Source organism: Haplochromis burtoni, unplaced genomic scaffold (assembly GCF_018398535.1).
Source record: "Haplochromis burtoni strain Fernald_Lab_line unplaced genomic scaffold, NCSU_Asbu1 Contig_348, whole genome shotgun sequence".
NCBI classification, from domain to species: domain Eukaryota; kingdom Metazoa; phylum Chordata; class Actinopteri; order Cichliformes; family Cichlidae; genus Haplochromis; species Haplochromis burtoni.
This window is the reverse complement of record NW_024582709.1, coordinates 532,824-555,848: the sequence shown is the minus strand read 5'-3', so window position 1 is coordinate 555,848 and position 23,025 is coordinate 532,824. Positions and strand designations below refer to the sequence as shown.

General features: G+C 40.6%; 1 protein-coding gene across 2 annotated transcripts in view; it reads right to left on the bottom strand.

The window, feature by feature from the left end:
• The window catches only part of LOC102305751 (E3 ubiquitin-protein ligase SMURF2), a 64,316-nt gene that overhangs the window by 4,451 nt on the left and 36,840 nt on the right, over window positions 1-23,025 (bottom strand). Inside the window, exons 5-15 of one of the 2 annotated variants that reach the window (XM_005942761.3) lie at window positions 21,222-21,287; window positions 20,636-20,720; window positions 20,308-20,391; window positions 18,631-18,842; window positions 15,139-15,223; window positions 13,639-13,797; window positions 12,531-12,584; window positions 3,784-3,997; window positions 1,123-1,226; window positions 893-1,007; window positions 441-619 (exon numbers count right to left, since the gene is read on the bottom strand). In XM_005942761.3, the coding sequence (XP_005942823.1) occupies window positions 441-619; window positions 893-1,007; window positions 1,123-1,226; window positions 3,784-3,997; window positions 12,531-12,584; window positions 13,639-13,797; window positions 15,139-15,223; window positions 18,631-18,842; window positions 20,308-20,391; window positions 20,636-20,720; window positions 21,222-21,287 (1,357 nt within the window). Of the gene's footprint in view, window positions 1-440; window positions 620-892; window positions 1,008-1,122; window positions 1,227-3,783; window positions 3,998-12,530; window positions 12,588-13,638; window positions 13,798-15,138; window positions 15,224-18,630; window positions 18,843-20,307; window positions 20,392-20,635; window positions 20,721-21,221; window positions 21,288-23,025 lie in introns of both variants that reach the window. The other variant, XM_005942760.3, reaches the window with a different exon arrangement.

The window sequence follows — 23,025 nt, the reverse complement described above, 5'->3', positions numbered from 1 at the left end:
GGTGTCTCCAGTGTTCACCTTTACATGATCAGTGATGTCTGAGTAAGAAACAGAACCAACTGCATCACCAAAACAAAGCTGTTTACCATTAATCAGGCTAACACAGAGGCACACAAGCCAACACAATTTTTAAAAGCTGCGGGTGAAGAAGTAAAATGGGCTGTTCGTTTCTGACGTCGGATGTTGCGCTCATGGGGCAGCAGGGGGCAGTGCAGTCATAAGAAATGGTTTGGTTGGGGACGAAATGATCAGGTTTTTGTGGGTATCTGAATAAGCGGTGCTCTGAGCTTTGTTTTAATTCATTTTAGTTTATGCAGACATGTTTCCCCCCTGCATGCGTGAAACACCTGAAAGAAAAAGTCTATACTACGATTTCAACTTTGTGTTGTCAGCGTTTAGAAAACAGATTAAAAGAATGATGTGAAAACAACAGGACTCACAAAATCCAGACGAGGCTGTTGTGTAGGTCCGGATCGACGGATTCCATATCATCCAGCGTGATCGGTTTTCCTAGCAGCTGTTTGTAGAAGGGCAGAGTGAAGCCTCCGTCAATGTAGTGGCCGTGAAACACTGCCATGCCCATGATGCGACCCACAAAGTGGAAGTATGACAGGTGCTCCTGCAGATTAAAACACAGAATAGTAATAAAGTGAGATTTCTTCCATAGCTTATCACATTCAGCTCAACATTAAGCTGAAGCCAATGGTGAAAACCCAGGAGAGGAAATAATTCACTAGTTCAAGGCTTAAAGAACTGAAGCTTGATCATTTAAAGGTGAAGTTGTTCTACCTACCAACCCTATTTCATGTTTTTGCCTGAAGCAATTAGCCGTTTACATACATTATCACATGTCTTATCAAATATTATGACTATTAAACCAAAGAATTCCTACTGGGTTGACAGCAGAGTCCGGGTTAATCTGCAGAGTGTAGATATCATCTCTAGAGTACTGGAACAGGCCGTAGTAAGGGTTCAGCATCTCGTGGGACAGCAGGTACAACCACTCCCTAACACAAATACGGGTTCAGTGTGAAAATGTAATACAAAATAACACTAACAAGCATAAATCAACGTTTAATGATATTTCAAGTACAGGAAAATAAAACGCATGGGACATGTTACCTTGCTACCCCGCCATAATCCAGCCCCTCTTCTCCTCTAAACTTGATCATGAGTCTCTTCCAAAGATCTTTCGGCCGCATCTTCATCACCTGCCGGTACGACTCCTACGAATCAGCAAATTTAACATGCAGGTCAGTAAAAGACGACACCCTTCAGTATCACATTTCTATGCAATACGACTTAAACAGTGGCACTGCTATCTTTGCTGAATGGAAATACACCAACTTTGCAACTTTGGTTGGGTAGGTGTATTACCTGCTGCGCAAACACACCAAAGACTGTAAAGGAAACCAACTCACACCTTCAGAGAGTCGTGATGTGTGAAATAAATCAGAACAACCAGTACAGTTTGTCTCTGTGCCAAGCGCGCTCAAACTCCACGGTCAAAGTTGAATAAGTTTGGCCACCATCAGTGAATTTGACCTATTAATGAAAACTACCCAACCTGGTAATATAAAGGGAAGGAAGAAAGTTGATCATTTGTGTTTGAATTCAGTAAATTACAACAACACAGGTTGTTGTCTGCATGTGTCCTTTTTGTTTACAGGTTTCTATTCAAACAGACACGTCGGGTGTGTGTTTTAACAGGCAGGTAGCTTGCTGTAAACGTCGCCTTCCTCTTAGGGCTTCATAGTTTTGGTGATGAGGAAATGAGCGAAACTATTACAGAATATTTTGCTGGACTCCCACTCCAAGTTTTCGAAACTTCAAAGCTCTGCAGTCCTGAGTCAAAGTTTCTATAATCAGACCAGACATGAGGATATTCATTCATGTGCAGCCTAAAATACTACAGAATTACTACCATCATTAAATACTACTATTAAGATATTGCTTTAAAACAAACAAAAACCTAAATCCTCATCATCATATGGATCCTGTACAATTAAAAAAAGGTTTTGCTTATCAAGATCAGTCCTCTAACACGAGTCCAGACGCTCAAAGGCCACCCTGCAGTAAACAATCTCCTGCCACAGCAACAGCACTGCTGCAGCTGTGAAAACATGACAGATCTAGGCTGCACTGAGTCAGCTGCAAGATTAAATTTATCACAAACACTTTAGTTGTGTAAACTGAAGTTTTGGAGTCTTAAAAAGGTGCAGCTGATGTCTGGTAAACCACACAGCCAGCACATGGGAAACAAATGAAACTAGCCCTCCGACTACAGAATGTTAGTGAGCAAAAGGATTTGTGTACAAAGTCCCCAAAACATTACTGAGGGACATCAGAGAAACTCAGTTAAAGATCATTATTTAGCTAAACATTGAGTATGACAGAAAAAAGACCCCTCCACCTCTGAAAGGTGCTAAAATGAAGCCAAAAAACCTGAAACAAAATAGCAGACCACAGTAAACAGAGTTTTACGAGTAACATTAAGTAAACTGGTTGATTACTTTGGCCTGCCTCATTGTAGTTTGGGTCTGTACAGCATCAGTGAGGAGACGCCTGTGTCTCCATGAGAAGATAAGAAGCCGTCCATGGAAGGGAGCAGAGTTTATTAACTTCAGAGGATTATTTATTTTTCTTCTATATCAAGATCTACTCTAATCTACTCTACCAGTATCTGTCATGTCAGGCTTGTAATCAGAGTTGCTGTGAGGTAGCAGTACATGAGCCTACATGCAGAGCAGTAAGCAACTTTTTCTGTTGACTTTTCTGTTTTCGGTTAAGTGAGATTGATATTCGTTTTAAAGAATCAAACAGGTGCAATGAAATATCAGCTTGTGGCGCAAAACAAGTGTAACGAGGTGTCACTGTCACTGCAACGCTGCACGAAAACCTCCAGTAGATCTGCACTTCAGGTTTTCACACTTTCTCAGACGTTCTTCCTAAGCCGTCACATCAAAGGGAAATGAAGTCATATTCTTCATCGCGCAGCTTGGAGTAATGAAGTTACGTCTAGCTACAAACACTTGCCACTGCTGCCTGAGCTCCTTTCCACACCCCCTCCCCATTACTGTTCAGCTGCTGAAATCATCCAGAAAGAATGCCTCTGCCTTGGTAGAACAAATGTTTGGGAGAGCACGAAAGAGGCAGAGGAGGAGAAAAAAAAGGAACATAGAAATAGGTTTTTTTTTGTGGTGTTGTGAAGGCCATTCTGTTCTGCTTTTCCCTGGAAATCATAAAGTAGCTCTCAGTACTGGTTCTGTGCTGTAATGGGCTATTTCTGATGCACATCGTAAATGGGGTGAAAAAAATTCCAGTAAAAATGCAAAGATTTGGGGTTTGCGAGCATTATGTTATTGTTTTAATGCGTGGGCAGCAGTCATATGATGCTTTCAATGCCACGTGATTAATTAACCATGAATTTGTATGTGTGTAAATTCTTAGTTATTAGGTTTAATTTGAATACATATGTTTGTGGCTGCGTTCAGACGTCCTTCAGATGTTTTCTGTTATTGTTTGCAGCACACAAAAGTTTTAGCTTGGAATGCCAGGTTTATAAATATGACAACTATTCTTAGATAAAACATTTGTAGTCATGCGGTTCATCAATACAGTTCATGGAAATAAAGGTTCAGACGGTTCACTACCTCTGAACACAAAGAAGCGTGGTGTTTGTGTTCATTTTGCATTCTAAGAAGCATGAAGGTTATGAAAAGCTTCAGACCACCTGACCGTGTGTTTTTCCTTGCGTGAAAAGGATTCTGCTTTATTCCTTACCTCAAAGATCTCCTCACGGCTGACCTCAATGCGGCAATGGCCGGCCTGGGGTTGGTGCTGAGAAAGCTCCTGTCGCAGAATCTTCAGCTTCTGCACCAGGTCTCTCTTGTACTTGGGAACCGTCAGGCACTCTGCCTCTTCTGGTAACTGGGCTGGGGACAGGGCTTGCTGAGGGCCACCAGGAGCAACCTGTTCCTTTAACTGAGTCGGATGGCTGAAGGAGGTGAGATGATCAGTAGAGAATAGAAGAAAGGGAGAAGAGCATGGGAATAGATGGAGGGAGGGCATGAAAGAAAAGCAGGGGAAAAGAAAAGAACAGCGGTTTGTCAGTATGACCCATCAGTTATCTTAAAATGTTTGTCCTTAGATGTTCTTTCCTGAAAGCAAATTACTATTGTGTGATTGTTTATACAAAGACAGAGGAGATATGTCCGGTAGGGAATTCCCTAACTCCGCCATCCACTAACCACAGAGTTTTGTAAGAAATTCCCTCTGAAGCCCTCACCCGCTTCACTGGTCTTAAAGCAAAGAGTGCTAAACAGAGCTCTAAGCTCTGAGCAAATCTAATCCAGACCTGTGGACAAGCTGAACCTTTGCCCAGACATTTGGTAAATATCACCACCAGGAAAGAGAGTGAGGGAGATAAACCCTGAGTAAGCAGAGAGACACAAACAGACACAGAAAAGGGGGGGGGTACGAAAATTTAGACAGGACAGTGGTGTAAGAGTAGCTGGCGCCTCCGGCGAGCTCAACTGGACTGATAAGTTGATCTGTTCTTTTCCTCTTCATGTCAAACTTGACCTACTGTTTTGAAAAACACTCTCCATCCCACAAATCTTTACTTCCTGTTTTAAAGCTAGAGAGGTCCGTGGTTCCCAGTAGGTATCACTGCCCACCAACAAGCACAAGCAGAGCTTTCATCTAGCCCGCGGAGCTGCCCTCCCTTTCCATGCAGTTCCAGCTAAATTCGTTTTGCTAGATGTCTGTAGACCTGGAGCTACAGATATGGATCATATGTGAATAACTTCACATTTAGAGGGGGAAACAAACACTTTTAGAAAAAAGGACTAAGAACTAAAGTATGATACTTTTACATCCTCTCTGTAGAGAAGAAAAACAGAGCGGTTACAGGACTAGTCATCATCAATTTCTAGGACAACATTTCAAAGAAGAAAAAGGAGGGTGAAGGGAACAAGGAGCGGGTGATCTTAGAGGCGGTGGAGGAAGAGATTTCAGCTGTTGCTGTAGCAGCAGGTGAATCAGGATGTGAAAAGTACCACTGCTTCATCTCCAAACTCAGGCTCAGAGCAGGAGGCTTTAGCTCTCTAGTCTGAGCGGTTCTCAATTGTGTGCATCAAAACAACCTCACTTTAATTCTAAAACACAGCAACTGATGTGCTTAAATAACTGGTTACATCCACACAGACAGAGTGTCAACAGAGTTTGCTAACTATGAGACCATCAACATAGCATTTTGTTTAAACAAACAAAAAACCCATTGAGGCCCTTATTTTTCTCCTTGTTTAACTTCTTCCGCCAACTTAATTATTTGAATTTTTTAAAGCCAACCACTAAAGTCGCCTCTAGTTTTGCTCTGAATTTAGATGGAAGCCTAAAAAAACCAAAAAAAACCAAAAAACCCAAACAAACCATAGTTCCATGATCCTGATAGCATCTCTGGTCGAAACTGACTGGCCACTTTGTCGTTTTCTTACTTGAACTAACACTAAATAGATTTTTCACTACTGTCCATTTCTCTCAACGTGTGTTTTTCTTGTCCTAACACAAAATAGAAAACCACCCTTTTCCAAAATGCAGTTAACTATAATTCCAATTAATGCATTCAGTTCATGTTTGTGCAGCAGCCTTGCATTTTTTTAGACAAGGTCTATTGTGAGGAAGGTGGAATTTGACACTGAGGCACTTAAATGCTGACCTTCATCTTATTTTGCCCCCTTCGTTTTCAGAGCTTCTATGTTCTAAGAAATATTTAGATACAGCCTATGGAACGTGAGCCATGGTGAGGATTCATGTTCTAACTTCCTCCAGCCCTCACTGTGGTTTTGGTGGTGAGATGCCTGGGTGGGCCTCGTAAAAACAAACTCCATCTCTCCCTTGAGCAGGGCAGCAGCCCTCATTTTCCTGCGAGGAGACATGCAGGCAGCAGACGACTGCTTTAAAAGAAGCTACTGTCCTCTGCTGGGAGTGTCAAAGCTGCTGTTGACTAAACAAAGACAGCAAACCAACCGGCATGAATTGAAACATAAAAGAATGAGAAAGAGAGGCCTTCCAATGCAGCATCACATATCCACCCACTTATTCCAACACTTAGTGTACACTTGGGTTGTTGGGATCAGTGGGTTGAAAAAGGCCCGTCTATCTATGAGGGCTTTCCAAGCTAAACGGGTACAGTGTTTCACCAGCCTATCCCTGTATAATCAACTCAGCTGCTATTTATTTTATTGGCAGGCGCTGGGGCTCCTAGCATGTCAAAGAAAGGGTAAGACTGCAGTACAGCAGTCTTGAAAACCACTTTTAGGAAGGAGGAGGGGAAGAAAAGATGCCTTAAAACAAAACTGAATGAGTTGCTTTTGGCTGGAGGACTTAAGAACCATATAATAAAGCGTAATTTCAGCGCACTTTTTCTTCTGAGGGCACAGTGCAATTAAAAATATGTTTCGGCATAGTTCACTGTCTCAAGTTCCCAAATGGGACAAACTCTGCATATTTGATGGTAAATATAGAAAATACAAGCACAGCAAAACTGAAAATCTTTCCCTGAGCCAAAAAAGAGAAATGGTTCTTACTGATGTGACAACTGTGAAATATGATGAGTGGGGAGAAATCTAAACTTTCAAATTCAATTTAAAAGACACAGTATTGTGATATTGTTATTCCATGCTAGAGGGAACAGGAAAAAGAGGCTGTAAAGGTCAAGAAATTAAGACGCAAACATTTGCACAAACTGGATGACCCCACACCTGAACCGGCAGAGTCATGATAGCCTTCTATCCTCTCTCTGTACTTGCAGGCTGTGTGTGCAGAGCTGCACGTCTCTGTGTGAGAACGTTTACTTGCTGCTTTTTACACTACAGCTTGCACAGGTGGGATATAATGAGTGGTGACTAAGTGTAGTAGTGTTAAAGCCACATGAACACACCCACTCTGACCCCCACCCAGCCCACAGAATCAAAGGGCCCTTTAATAGTGGGGCTATCGGGCTGGTGCCATGCTCCTTACACTTAAAATGCATAAGAGAACAGAAAGAGCGGGGAGAAATGTCACTGTCGTGTGTCTTGCCAGTGAACCGTGACCTTTGACATTCTTTCTAATTTTAAAATTAGAAAACTTCTGCCTTCTCTAAAAGCAGATGCATTACAGGAAATAAAGCACTAGACAAACTGTGGATAGCCTGATGATGAAAATATTCTGTGTATGAAGACATTTTCTAAAAATAAAGGATTAACATCATTTTCCATTTCTGATCATTATGTGATTTCTGATTTAATTAGAATTTTTAGCATCCCTTGGATACTAATGCCTAGCTAAAACTGGTAGAAGTTACACTGTATATTTGTTAAGATGGATTTTTTTATTTTATTTTATTTAATTTTAGGCTTTAATCCATGTCGTTTTTTTCTGTTTGCTCTAATACTAAAGGTTCCCTTTCAGGTGGCAATCACTGCACTGGTGAATCATGTCAGGTTTAGAAAATACAGTAGAAAAAGTCAAAATCCCCACAGCTAAGTAATTTCCATTTAGCTCTACAGGTTATTATACTAAATATAATCATAACTTCACAAAACATCAATGCAAATGTTGATATAAATGTCATCAAGATTTACTGCTTGGTTGGGAAAATACCTGCTGATGCCCAGCAAGGCCCAATCCAGTGCCACCTAAAAATACCATCAAGCAAACACTGATGTAATTTTTCAGACATACTCTATGAGTGGGTGCAAAGCAGGAAGCTAAGTATGTGAGAGACGGTGTGGCAGACCACAGTAATGCAGCCGTGTCTGACTGTCTGACTATTCGAGCCCTGCATCAGCTGAGGTCAAAGGCAACAGGGCTGTGAGTCTTATTTAAATGAAGTGTATAGGATTACAGTTTGCATCCCAAATCTGCTCCATGCATCTAATACTGCAGACTAAACATGCTGTTACTACAGAGAGGATGAATCTGAATCATGAAACAACAGAAAGAGTGCAGAAATGTGAGGTACTCTAGCTAGCAAGCTTCCAGCCAGCGGTTTTTTGTCACTGGAGTTAAAAATCAAGAAAAATATTGTCTGCCACATCACATAATTTTTTCAGCTGCTGTTTACGACATTGCGGCCTGAAGCACCAAAGGCTGAGCTGAGGTCAGGATAATAAAAATGGAGCAAATTTTGACTCACTGCAGTGCAGTGAGTCAAAAAGAACATGAAATTTTTTTAAAGAGCTTCAGGATCGGTAGAAAGATTTTTTTTGGAAAGATCATCAATGTTTGATGGCGTGAAGTGGGCAGTAAATCTGTCAGAGAGAAGGAGTTGACAGAGTTTATATTTGTTCCATATCTGATCTGCCTTCCTCTGTGTCTTTTTAAAAAAAGTCATAATTTTTTTTTCCCACTCTATAGTCAGAATCTCTTCATTGTTTTTGAGTGGCCGAGAATTTCATTCTGTGTCTGTGTGACAGAAAATGACAGGAACATTAATTGTGGTAGTGGAAGGAAACACAAACAACAACTGCTTTTCTTTTCCAATATGCACACAAAATTTCCTGTTGTGCTCTCTCCTCCTGCGGTATGCATACTTTTGTTAAAACCCACGGACTCTCACTGAAATCAATTCTTGCTGCTCTGAAATGGAGTTTCATGCCGTACTTAAGTGCGTGCTTCTACGTTATAGACCTAGGAAGTAGGAGGAAAAGTTGAAGAAAAAAAAAAAGAAAAAGGTATCTGATCTCAACTTGGCTGATCTCTCTTTCAAGGTCATCTTGTGCATGACTGGATGACTTTTTTAGATGTCTCAGTGGAAGTCACTTTCTGTATCCTTACACTTGCACTTCTGTGATGTGAGCTGGATCTCCTCCAGAGTGTCAAAAAGATTCTTCAACTTTCATTTTATTTAGTGGAAGTGGAAAAGCTTACTGGGAGCCAAGTGTTACGAGTGGTACAGGTGGTGGGGCAAATATTTTGTTGGTGTGTTCTCAGTGTGCTCGATGTTTGTGAGTGTAATGTATTCAGTATATTTTGAATTAATTAATATATTATGATGCTTTTTACAACGACATGAAAGCACTATTGCTGTGTGATTTATTACTATTACTGAAGGTTACTCACCATACCAACACCAACTAGATTTTTAAATCTTAATATAAATGAGCAACAGTAGGTGGACATTAGGTAAGGCTGCACTTTTTGCAGCGATCCTGTATAGAAAACTATTCCGCGCGTATATAAAACAGGTCCGCGGCTCTGAACCGTAGTAAAGGGACCTCTGGCTAATACGTCGGGTTCTGTGTCGGGCTCATAGCCGAAAACTAGCTTTACTTTGTTGTCTGGGTCAACTTTGCTAGCGAGAGACAGAGAGAGGCGTTGAAAGACTGCTCCAACGGGACTTATTGTTTCTGAGGAAAACACGAACACAGTGTACAGTTGAGTCTTAATAGCTTACTTACTGCTGGGCTCGTCAGACACTCTTTTTGGCTGCAATGGTTATTATTATATTTACATGCTTCCATCTCCCGTTTCTGCTCGATGACAGCTCGTACTTTTCGACTCTGTCCTTTCTTCCTCCCCTCGTGCTCACAGACACATAAATGGTAAATGGTAAATGGACTGGTTCTTATATAGCGCTTTTCTACTCTGTCCGAGCACTCAAAGCGCTTTATACATCTAATTCATTCACCCAATCACACCCATTCACACAAGCACTTCTAAGCTTAAGTGCTAAGTATCTAACATTCATACACATTCACACTCCGATGGATGCATCGGAGAGCAACATGGGGTTAGTATCTTGCCCAAGGATATTTGGCATGCAGACTGGAGCAGCCTGGGATCAAACCACCAACCTTCTGGTTAGTGGCTGATCCGCTCTGCCACCTGAGCTACAGCCACCCCGTGGATGGCTGTAGCTGACATAACGGGTATGGCAGTCCATTCTCCCTGCAGCACGGACTACACTGCCCATGAGGCTACATTCTTTAGGGTGATGCCTGTAACACTCTGCCTATTGCCTTCATATTAAATAATTTTTGAATAATCATTTTTAAAAATATTTCTTCACGTCATTATGCGGGCCACAAATAGAGGTGACATGGGCCACGAGATTGAGACACAGGCATTAGAGGCTCTAATGTGTGTTTTGTTTGAGTGGAATTATCAAAAATAGAGAGGAGGGCATAACCTAACATATGAGTCAGTTTTAGATTTAATCATAAATCGTACAGTTCAAGTCATCATACTGGGACTTCCAGGGAGAGATCGAAACAAGCAGCTGTACTGGAAGCTGTCTGGGTATGCACAGAAAGATGGCCTTGAGGAAGAGATCAGCCAACTTTAAATTAGGTATTTTCATAATACCTTAAATGCAGTTTGGGGGCTAAATATTCTTAAAAGTAGATAATATCCAGCAATACTGTTTGGAAATAACAGTGAAGCTTGGCCCTTTCTCTGCCAAGAGTGTGTGAAAGACAAGAGGCGCTTGGTGACTTCTGACTTGCTGCCGACCAGAATTCGCTAAAATAAAAAAAGCAAATCAAAGTAGATGTCACTGCATACGGATCATGAGTGATGACTGAAACAGGTTGCTTTTCAGTTTACAGATTTTCCAAAGAAAATGCTACATATTATATCTTTAAATCCTGACAGCGATAAAAGAAACAGGTCCTGGTATGAAGTCAGCAGAAAAATCCAACACCTTTTCAGGACAGAAACGTTCAAGGTGGAAGCACAAAGGGGATTAAAAGAAAAATACACAACAAGGAGGAGGAGATGTAGAACAAAAACAGTGGTGGTGGTTTGACTGGTTGTTCTACTAGTGTTTACATACCGGCTTAGTAGACAGAAACTTAACGAGGCTGATACTCCCAAATGTTTCGACGAATCTGCTTCACTCGTGCAATATGTGTAAACAGCCTGGTGTGGCATTCGTGCATGTGCCTATGCAGCCTCTGTATTACTGCCTGCTGTTGTTTGTGTACATGCCGTCACAGTTCAGCTTCTCACCCAGTAAGAAGTTCAACATTTATCACCACTAAGAAAATGTTGTGTTTCAGTGCCAAAAGTAGAAAAGTGACTAATACTGAACACATTCCAATTTTGAAGAAAAATAAATAAAATTAAATAAAACACTGGTTTTGAAGTGCGTTTACTTTTTCCTGCCACGGTGACTTTTCTACTTGAGTACATCAGGGTAGTAATTAAAAACAATGTTGCCAGTTTTTGGTTATGGTCAGACATAAAGGAGCAGCTTTAAGGAAGCAGATACTATCTGAGCTGAAATTGTTTTTACAACTGTGCAGTTTTACATATGCGAGGTATACCACTGGACCATCACACGCCAAAGTTTTAAAGCCCAATTAAAAATGTAATCCAGCCAATATTCGACTAGGCTCTCTAAACTCCCCCCCTCCTCTGTAATTGTACCTAATAAAAATACAAATAAAGACAACAAGTGCTTACTTTTACATACAATAACGTATTCGGATATTACATATTTCGGCAGAGCAGAACATTGCCCTTGCTGTGACACAAAATTGCAAACGGACTGTCTTTCAGTTTTATTTTCATTAATATCGTGTGCATCACTGCAAAAGCTGCAGTACAAATGACAGCTTATTAATTTTTCAAAGCTCTAAAGTGTTGTCTGGACTCAAATCGCACCTAATAAGGAGTCAGACAAGCGGTTAACGATGCTGACTGTGGATAACATAACTGAGCTTCAAATCACAACCAGAGGCTGTTCTGACACATATGGATACTATTTGACCAAATGACCAGATGTTGATTTCCCAAACATGTCTATCGTGCCAGCCGCTATTATTGCAAGAGGTTTTGACTAAGATTTTCTACCAAAAAAGCAAAGATGGAAAAATCCCTACATCTCTCTGTATGCTCCTCTTGTTCTAATAATCCCCACTGCACACGCTGAAAGTCGTAAGTAAAGTAAAGAGACCTCCCTGACAGCCAAAATACTTCCTAAAATTTAGTCTGTCGTGTCTACAAAAATACCACAGACAATTTTGGTGTAATTTTCACTAAATTATGCGTCCGGCCTGCGTCTTCTGTTGAAGAATAAAAGAAGATTTGTGCTAAGCTAGCAGCTGCTTCGCTAACATGTGTTTAGTATTTTCATGAGTGAGGTTTGGCTTCATTGGGTCAGTGTACTAAGAGCTGATCTTCCATGGAGGCAGGCTGCTGACAGACTAGACGAGCATAATGAAAGATGAACTGACAGTTCTCCGATACGGACAGCAGGCCAGAGAGTGTGTGTTTAATACTTGCATGGCATCCAGTTGAAAGGTAACCTTGAGAAAAAAAGATTCGCACATGTTTACAATAACACAAGCAGACATGTTCCCCTTTGGATGGCATTTTCTCTCATGGTATTATAACAGTGCAAGTCTGTGTGTATATAGTATGAAAGCCTATGTGCCCTGTGGACAGTTTATCTGTACGTTGCAGATTATGTGCAAGCATATGAATGCTCATGTTTGTCTCTATGCATGTCTGTGTTTTTGTGTGCATTTGTGGGTTACCTGAGGTTAGTGTTTTGGCTGTCCATGGCCACACGGGAACCATTTGGACTTGGGCTGCTGGAGAAAGCAGGAAAGAGGAAAAGACAGAGAAAGACAAAAGGGGGGAAACGAAGAAAAGGACATAAAAGAGAAGGTGAATGGCAGAGAAGAGTATTGGAGCATTGAAAACATCAGGGGATGGGATTAAAAAAGGAACGGAAAAAGAGAACAGACGTGAAAAAGGACAGAATAAAGGACATAAAGAAAGAGAATGTAGGTAAGATCAAACAAGAAAAATGGTGTAAAACAATCCAAAACATGGACAAAATAAAGAAAGCAAGATTTTTAAGGTTATAAACAAATAATAGGATAGAGTGTTAACATAAAAGAAAAGAAAAACACGACAGAGGAAGTGATAAGGAGGAACAAAACAACAAAAAGAGTGAGTGAACCATATACATATTCATTGCTGGTGGATTTAACACTGTAAGCAAAACACATCCTCTCTTCTCTTGGTTACTCCATACACATGATGACAGGAGTACTGTTGATTTCCACTAACACAATGAGCGGGAAGCTAATTTAAAAAATATTAAGCCATTAATGTCCCTCTGCTTCAAATACAAAGATGTCAGAAAGCTAAAACAAAACCTTAGCAGTGCAATAGGCACAGTGAGGTCAGCACTCAATGACGATGAAACGTTGGACTTCTTTTAGAAGAAGAAGAATATAAATGATGTCTTAAGCAATGAAAATATTTACTTTATTTTACAGTCATATCCTTGATCAGACTTGTTACTTTAATGGTTACCTGGTTTCCAAATAGCTGAGGGTGCTTTACAGAAACTACCATCAGTGAATTATGTGTTTCAGTCACCGCTACGCTCATTACCTTATGATTATAGAGGGACAGCTAATAAAAGGCTACAACAACTATATACCTGCATACTTCCAACATATCTAACTTCATTCTTTGGCATCTGACAGTTGTATGGAAATGTCTGATTCTTATATTACAGAGTGAACAGTACACAATAAAAGCAAGCATTTGTCTGTGCATACCACCACAAACCTAAACAACAACCATGGGACTGCTCTCAAAACACTCTTGAACAATTGTTAAACTCACTTGAGCACTAGATGCAGGTTAGCAGACAGCCGTGGGTCTGTGAACTGTGTTGTTCGATTGTTGTGGTCAACAAAGTAGACACGGCCGGTGGCAGTGTTTCTGATCTCCCAGCCGGGTGGCAGTGGGCCAAGCTCCTCACAGTTTACATTGCTTAAGTCCCTGAACCAAAAAAAAAAAGAAGATTAAACTGTTACAAATTCACTCATGTTGCATTGATCAACCCTCTTTAATATAAGTAGCTGGATAGCACTGACACCATTAACTCGAGGCAAGATGAAAAAGTTTTGCTACTATGATCATAAAAATAAAAAAAACAATAACTTAAGTGCTGTTCCTTAACTACAAAGTCATGTCATTAGGTAGCATGCATATGCAGCTACAAGTGGTGAGAATGAAACTTTTACAGGATGCAATCTAAAAACAGGCAGTGCTGGTGCAGAGGTGTACGAGGAGACGACCTTGAAGGGCAGATGGGTCGTGCCACATACCTACTACAATTAATACACTACCAACTACAGTAAAACCAAATAACTGTTCATACAGAATTTTATATGAGGGACAATTTGTTGACATATTTGATGACAGTTGTGTTGTGTGATAACAAAATAAAGTGATAACCTGTAACAACACTGTTGTTACCACTGAAATGATCATTTTGCCAAAGTCCTTGTTCTTATTTCTTGATTCTCCTTCTGTCTTGCAGAGTGACATTTCTGTTAGCAGAAACTAAAGTTGCGATCTGGGACAACGCTGTAGCCTGAGGAGCTTCTGTGCCTTTCCTTGTGTGTGAATCCATCGTCCTTGTGTGAAGTGAGGACACATCACTCGGGCACAAAGCACATGCCTGGCTGCACTCATCGCAGATACTGGGTCATTTTAGCAGCTCTGTCCAAAATGACCAAACCCAGAGGTTTATGCTCTCAGTCGGATGCTATGTGAGCAGAAGCTACATCGAGGTGTAGCCAAAAACATAACGCAACAGAGCTGCTTGTAATCTTTGGGGAATTAAGCAGAGAACTGTTGAGAGTTGGTGAAAAAGCATGATTGAATGCAGAACCATTGGCTTATAGTTTGGTCAGTTCAACAAAAAAAAAGAAAATGAAAAAAAAAAAAGAAATGCAAAAATGCTCTTCCAACTCCGCATCAGACCCAGGGGTTGTCCGTTTGGCTGACACCGACTTGAGTCTGAAATTTGACTAATAAGAGTGTTTTTGAACACGAAAAACAGAAACAAAGGAAGAAATAACGTCTAATTCAACCAAGTCAACTCCAGTTTGCTCTTGTCAGTTTTGCAGTTTTGTGTCAGGTTTGATACTAGGAATCGAACAAAAAAGACAACACACTCATTTCAACACACATTGAAATCAGTGTGTTGTTAATTCCAGTACAATCATATATATTAACAACTGCATATGCCTTATCAAATAGGAATTGAAAAGGGTTTTTACAAGTAAAGGCACAATGAAGATGAAAAGAAATATATGAACACAAATTAGTTACCTGGGCACCCGGGGATCATGCCATGTGCTGACTCCAGTCTGTGTATGGAGGAAGTAAACTTGGCCCTGCTGAGTTGTTCTTTGTTCTGTAACAGAGAGGAGATTCATTTGTCAAAAAAGGCCAAAAAGAGCACAGAAAAAAAGCTTGGGACTGTTTGTGGGACCGATGTTCTGCAGTCTACATGGGTATAAGCAAGGATAGGGAGTTTGTGTATTCTGGAGTAGGAGAAGTCTGTTTATAATTTATGTGACAGCCAAACTGCTGGGACACTGTTGACCTAAGAGTTTCTTAAGGTGTGTGCCAATGTAATCAATTAGTTCCTCTTCAGTCTCCAATAGGTGTATCCCAAGGGGATGGGAAAAATAAAATGTGAGGGAAATGTATCAAAGACTTCCATGAATGTTTTTCCTTGTGGACAGTTCGCTGATGCATCCTAGTTGCCTTATTTCACTTAAAGGTTTGTGCGTGCTTTGAAAGTAATCCACCCCCGTTAACCTTCAGAAACAAAGGAAATGGAAAGTTAAATGCTTTCATGTCGCCAAACCCACTAATTCGTGTGTAAACAACCAGAAGAAATCAAAGGGGAGTGACACTCATTTGTAAGCTATCATTAGCTCATTGAATCTGTGGTTCCATCCAGCGCATAGATGAATGGAGAGCAACTGTGTGAATGTTGGCATAAAGTCAGTGCTGCAGTGGTGGGGTATTCATGTGTATATTCACCAGCTAATCCATTACTAACTCCCACTCCAACTTCCTACTGGCAAAACACATTCCCTCTCTCCCTCTTATTCTCTCTCACCACACCCAGCCAGTAGTTCAGAGGGTTCAGCTAAGGAAGAAAGCTCTTGAGTTGTTGGGCATCAGTGACTCACTTTGTCCAACCTCAGCCAGTCTCAGTGGACACAGCAGGACCTTTCAAAGGGGGCACAGATCCAGTAGTGTCATTCCCAAGCACCGGCATATAAGCACCACACTTAAAATAATAATTTATTTTACAGAGACTGTGGCTATTGTGGGGTCCACTGTGGCTGACTGTGAGAGAAGAGCACTTCTTTGCAAAGAAATCTTTCCCACGTTGGAAAGGGCAAAAAACAAACAAACAAAAAAATAAACCCCAAAAACCATTTCTCTGTTATTTCCCCCCCCCAAGTACTTGCATGCTGCAAGCAAATCCAGCTTAAAGAATAGACCAAAAAAACAAAAAAAAAAAAACAACCTAAAGTCTCTTCTTGGAGTGAAACACTGAGCTATGAAAAGGATTCCCACCTTCTTTTCGTTGTGGGAATAATTGCGTGCAAAGCCAAAACATTCCAATAGTTAAAACGAGGAGAGGAGCCGAGAGGAGAGGAGAAGAGGAGCAGTAACACAAACTAAGGCTACGTTCACACTGCAGGTCTTAATGCTCAATTCCGATTTTTTGATCAAATCCAATTTTTTTATCTGCTTAGTCACACTACAAATAAAATGCGACAGCAAACGCGCTCTAGTGTGAACACTCAAAGCGGCCCGCATGTGCAAAAGACATCACACACAACGCGCTCTGTTTAGACCCAGAGCAAACAATATTGTTTGACTGATGGTCCTTAATGTGAAGACTTTGGACTTTACGTTTCCCAATTTTTGCTTTAAGTTATTTTGTTATTTACATAACAATGTAGATAACCTAATAATTATCCTTATTGCTGTTTTAGAGAGAAGCGGTGCTTCAAAGGTTAGTTGCAGATTTCTGTCAGAATCTGCAGATTATACAGTACAAATAAAATGTTCACGTTGTCTTCCCAACAGTTTCACTGACATCTACACGGGATGGCCAGGAAGCGTTCGCGATGTCTTCTCGCGCGCTGATAATTGGCGTCTGTCTTGTGTCAGTGACGTAAAAGACGGATTTAATGCGACTTGACCGTTCAAACAGCAGTCGCTTTCTAAAACATCGGATATGTATCGGATTCAGTACCTCATACGAAAGTGACCCAAATCGGATTTGAAAATATCGGATTTACACTGTCATACCATGATCGGATATGGGTCGCATAGGGTCCAAAAAAAATAAAATAAAATAAAATAAAATAAAATAAAAAAAAAATTCAGATTTGATGCGCTTTCGCCTGCAGTGTGAACGCTACGTGATGACTGCAGTTGTCACGATGTGCTTCTGCAGGGTGGGGGTGGGAAAGGAAAGAGGCGAGAAAGTGTGAATAAATCGAATGACGGGACGGGAATACAGGAAAAGACAACAAAGGGGAAGTTAGAAAGCTATTTAAATGAGATTCTCATGAAAAAAAAAAAAAAGTGCCCCCAGGCAACAAAGAAAACACTCGCCCCAGGATCAGAGCGCCACGTCTTTCATCTGCATACCTTGGATATTTGGGGTTGGGGGGGTGGACTGATTTTGGATTGCACTTTTGGATGTTCCAAAATGCACTTTTTTAGTTCAACGAACATGGGATTTGGTAACCGCTCTAGTCTGAAACAACAGCTGTGAGAACGTAGTAGCTGACAGTATAATCACACCAGTACAATATAATGTGATGTCAATGAGGCAGCTTTCACTCAGTGGTAACAATAAGGAATTTAAATATAAAACAGTAATTAATACTAGACTTGTATGCATTTCCCACTTTGCCATGTCTATATTTGTATACAACAAAGAGGCAGAAGAAAAAATCTGATGAGTTGGATGAGGTTTTGGCTTATACTTGTCAAGTTCATGCTGACCGTAGAAAGAAACTCCATCTTTCTTTAATGTCTCTAAAAGTTGTGAGGCATCACAGATACAGCATTGGTCTTCATTCATTATGACACAATAAGCACTCCTGACCAAAGCAACTCCCTACAGCGTCTGGTTTAGGCCATAATTTGGCTGTAGTCTGAACCACCGATGTGTTAATACTAAGGGTATTTTTGAAAACGGAGATTTTCCGTTTTCGTTTTAAAAAAATAATCCCGTCCACACGTAAAGGCAGAAATGAAGGAAAACGCTGCTAGGAACATGCCAAAGCAGCAGGTGGCGCTATATTGCTAACCGTGTAGAAATGTTGGCCAATCAGAAGTCTAGAAGCCTCGGTGGGAAAAAGTAAACAAAGCTGGGGCATAGAAGCAGAACTGAGTCGTATGTGTGGAGGGACAGTAACTGTGTGTGTATGTAAGCATTTAAACACTGCAGAGAGTACAATTAACAGTACAGTATTGTAGAAATTCATTTCACCGAAACAATAACGTGGCGCACACTGACGTCAAAAAAGGCGCACACCTTTGACGCTGCGTTTTCTCAGTTTTTCTCGTCCACACGTAAATGCAAAAACAGAGTTTTAGAAAATATCCACCCTGGCAGGAGTTTTTAAAAATCTCAGTTTTCAGTGACCAAAAACGCCGTTTACGTGTGGACGAAAGGTGCAAACGCATAGAAAAATCTGCGTTTTCAAAAATACCCGGGTACGTGTGGACATAGCCTAAGTGTATGCATTTGTGTGTCACTCCTCTGTCTCTCACCATAACCCTCAGGCAAATCTGGCGGCGTATGTAGGTGTGTTCGACTCATGTAGTTACGATGCCGCTGCGATCGAACCCTTCGCTCCTGGATCCGCTGTTCGCCCGGAGGGCCACTCGCCTCTGCCCCATTAACGGGCGTCATCACTGGGGTGTTTTCATCCACCACGCAGCTCAATGGACGCCCTGATGGGCTGGAGTACTCTGATGCTGGTCTGGAAAAGAAAAGAAAGGGCACATGGTCAAAGTGGGGTGATAAGGGGTTTGTATTTCACTTTTGCCTCCATTTTCAAATCACATTCTATGAATCGGTACATACTCTGACAGTATATTTCTTGGCATATCTGAAATAGCTAATCCTATGTTCGAAAGAGCATTTCTATTCCATCTTGCTATAAACTGGGTGAATAACTGAAAAGAACAATGTGTGCTTTTATTCCTACAAGTCGTATGTGTGACTCCAAGAAACAATTTTTTGGTGAAGTGATAAATGGTTGGCTTTTAGTTTTGGTGAATTTAAGCAAATGCTTACCATGCTTACCAGCAAAGCTGTGTTTTCTGTTAAGTCTCAGAAGTAGCAACTTGATCTCTTTTTGGTAAGCACACAGACACATGGATAGCATCTTTGTTGCAAAACACTTTGTTTCATATGCTCTCTTGAAGATAAATGTGTTTTATGATAATGCTTAAGCTTTGAATAATATCAGTGATTATGGGTTGCATAAAAAAAAAAAAAGAACAAAAAGTCATGAGACTACAGTCTGTGTCAGCATGTTAAGAGCGGGACTTGCAAACAGATATCTGATAAGGAGACACAAACAGACAGGCTGGCTTACTGGCAGTCATTGTGTGTGCAGCCTGTCTGACCACTGTCTGGCTGTCCAGAGTTACTGACGCCTTGGCTATCTAAAGTCTTGGACCCACAACCCCTCCAAATGCTCTTCCTCCTCCCATTTCCTCTTTCACTGTGCTTATTTTTCCCCCCCCATCTCTGCATCGACTTTCCTTTGTCCCGTCTTCATGTTCTACCCCTGGACAAGTGTCCCCTCACGACAACCTAATTCATCAACTCTCACTTTGTCATTGCATCCTCCTACACAGTCCTACCTACTCGTCTTCCTCCTTAAATTCATCATTTCCTCCTCCTCCCCCAAATCCACACCGCTTGACCTTTTCCTCACCATTATTTCCTGCCGTTCCAACTGTGTTCCACTCTGCTGTGTAGGGGTGACTAAAGATGTGAAGCAAAAGTGGGTGAGGTGGTCCAGGGTGTTATTTGCTTACACTCCTAATGGCTCCACTGATACGGGCCAAGTAGGAAGGCGACAGTTGTTCCTGTAGCAACGGGGGCCAAATGAAGCCAGGCTGCCTGAATGGCTGGATAGTTTATTTAGCCATTTGTGTCCATGTGTGTTGGGGTGGAGGACTAAGGAAACTGAGAGCATTATCAACAGACTGTTTTTGTTGTGTTGAAGTAGATTTTCTTCTCAAAGGGGAAGTGAGGAAGGAGTACAACCACTTTCTCAGATCCTCGTGCAAGCTCTCTATAAAATTTGCTTTGGATTAAATTTGCATTCTTGCTGTATGTAAGGTAAAATTAAAGTGCAGGTACATTGGTATTCTTTTTAATATCCTACATAGATTAAGGTATGCTAAAACTAAAGACGTGTACATATGTACCTGGTTGGCCTCTCCCATTGTGTGGTGCGTGTGATGTGGTTTAGGTACTGTATCCTTCCAGAGGCCGTCCTCCTCTCTTCCCAGCTGTTTCATTGTACACAATGACACAAAGTTAATATTCACCATTTAAAAAAACTAAACAACACAAAACAAACAAACAAAAAACCCCACACAACATTACTTCATTTGTTAGAAGGATAATATTCAAAAGTTACTACTTAATTCAATCAAATGGACAAACTCCAAATACAAAAATAAGGGTTTTTTTTTTTAATTAAAAACAGAACTAATAGCCAACAGGATAGATAAAATGTCTGAGGATACTGACCCGTCAGGTAAGTCATTGTCAAATAGACGACTGCAGTCTACCACTGGTCCTCCAGAACCGATGCGATCTCTGGACTGAAGACTTACTACAGTTTAAGACGAGAAAGATAATACAGCAGCGATTTTACTCACTATAAGGCTCAAGGTAAATTGAGCATTTTGTATTCTGTTATGCGTTTGTGTCACTTAAGCCATTTTCACACATGCACTTTTCTCATATGCAACCAGCAAAGCTGCATAATATAAGAAAACAAATGTCAGATGGCGTTGGATTGGACATTAAAGAGTCTTTAACCTGCCAGCTTGTGAGTATAAAGTCAGTGTAATGTAAAATAGATGTTATTCGCCTCCTGAAGGCAAGCTGTAGAAATGTATTTTCACTTCAGGGTAACATCTCTATTTACATTTCAATACTTCTGTTTCTGAGACCAACGCATTGAGCTGATGATCTGAGTTATTTGCATAATGGTAAATGCAGGTGTTAGAGACAATGCCAGGTGGTAACTGTACTTCGTGCACAGGCAAATGGGAAACAATACCCACACACTTAAACAAGCAGTTTATGCAGTGATAACAGTATTTCTTACCTACTATCTGTCCTCTCACAGTATCATTGTCATTTGGGCCCAGTTTATTCAGGTCAAGTCTCTGATCTGCAAACAAAATAGAAAAACGGATTCAGCATCTGCTGCATGTTTAACCTTTAAAAGTGTACCTCGAGGAGTCATACCAATAATGACACTAAAGGAAAAAAAGAAGTTGTGTAGGTAGCACAGGCTATAAATACAAGATTGTTATAACTACTCTGATGTAAAAATAAATAAATAAATAAATAAATAAATAAATAAATAAATAAATAAATAAATAAATAAATAAATAATCATCCGGGTTTAAACCCATAAGCTGAGCATTTGTTATGGCAAAACCAAGCGAGGACTTTGAATTGTGGCAAAAAGTTGAGCCAGGATTAGCATTTTTTGTGTGCGTTTTAAATAGTGCAAGAAACCACTGCTTCACTTAAAAGCCCATATTTCTGTGCATGTACAGAGAATACTTCAAATGTCCCTATAATGTTTTTCTAAGTCTGTAAATTGGATCGCCGCTGGTTTCAAATGAGTGGTGATAACCCAATTTTTAACATGCAAGTTTAATAGCAGTTAATAAAAAGAGGAATCTGACTCAGGAGACAGCAAATGTAGCTATGTCTGGACACAAACTGTAATTAGCCTTGTTGTTTCTGAGTAAGTAAGAATTCACTGTCTGCTCAGGAAGGGGCAGTGGTGTTAGACACATAATCCAAGTCACTGAACAAGATCCAGACACAGATACATTCATCTACACACACACACACACACACACACACACACACACGCACACACACACGCACACACACACGCTAGATCCTACAAGGAGATTTGGACATATTCCAATTGACCAGTGCAGGAGTAATATCAATTAATTTTCATTAACAACACAACGGATGTGTGTACAGGTGTGTGTGTTGGCTAAACACAAGACGTAGGTTGAGTGTAAAATAAACAGAAATATGCAGAAGAGACAGTGTGAAAGAAAGCAAGATAAAGGGACACTCCAGCTCACCATAAGCCAACTCTTAAGTTGTCATGTCTTTGGTTTGTGTGCATGACTTATTTTGCACATTAAATCGTTTAAATGGGAAGAAGCATATAGCTCATTTCTATAATGCCTGCGGGTTTGTGTGAGAACAAGTGCATCTGTTCCAGATATGTGTCTAGACTAAACAAGGATGGTTTGAGCCTTACATGGCCAGAATAGTAAGCAGATTTTTTTTCTTAAATAAGAGAGGAGGAAAAACAGAGAGACAGAACATTTAAAGACCTTTAACCACAAGCCCTCACCACACCATTCAATTCCTCAGAGCTTTAAAAGCTGTGTGCTGCAATAGACTAAACTGCATAAATATGTGTCAATGTGCACATGCAGAGCCACATGTTTAATTTAGTCGCTTCATTTAGATAATGCACAGCTGTCTGGACATGTTTGCCATGTCTGCATGCATGTGTAAAAACTGTAGAATCAACAGTATCACTATCAGCACATCAGGAAAAATAACAAGATGTTGCATCAACAGTATCAATACCAAGCACAAAAAGCAAAGTTCAAAGTGAGTGTACCAATAGTAGTAAGGCAAGTCATTTTGAAAAACTGGTGGTCTGTGTGTCTGTGTGTGAGTGTGTTAGTGAGTTTGTGGGTACAGAAATGAGGCAGATGACTTAGAGGTTTGTGTCTGTAATGCTAAAGCAGGAAATGAGTTCAGTGTAAAGCCAAACAACCTTCTAGTAAACTAGGCAACCATGCTGGATACCCTTTTGCAAGACTGTGCAAGAGCAGTGTGTGTGTGTGTGTGTGTGT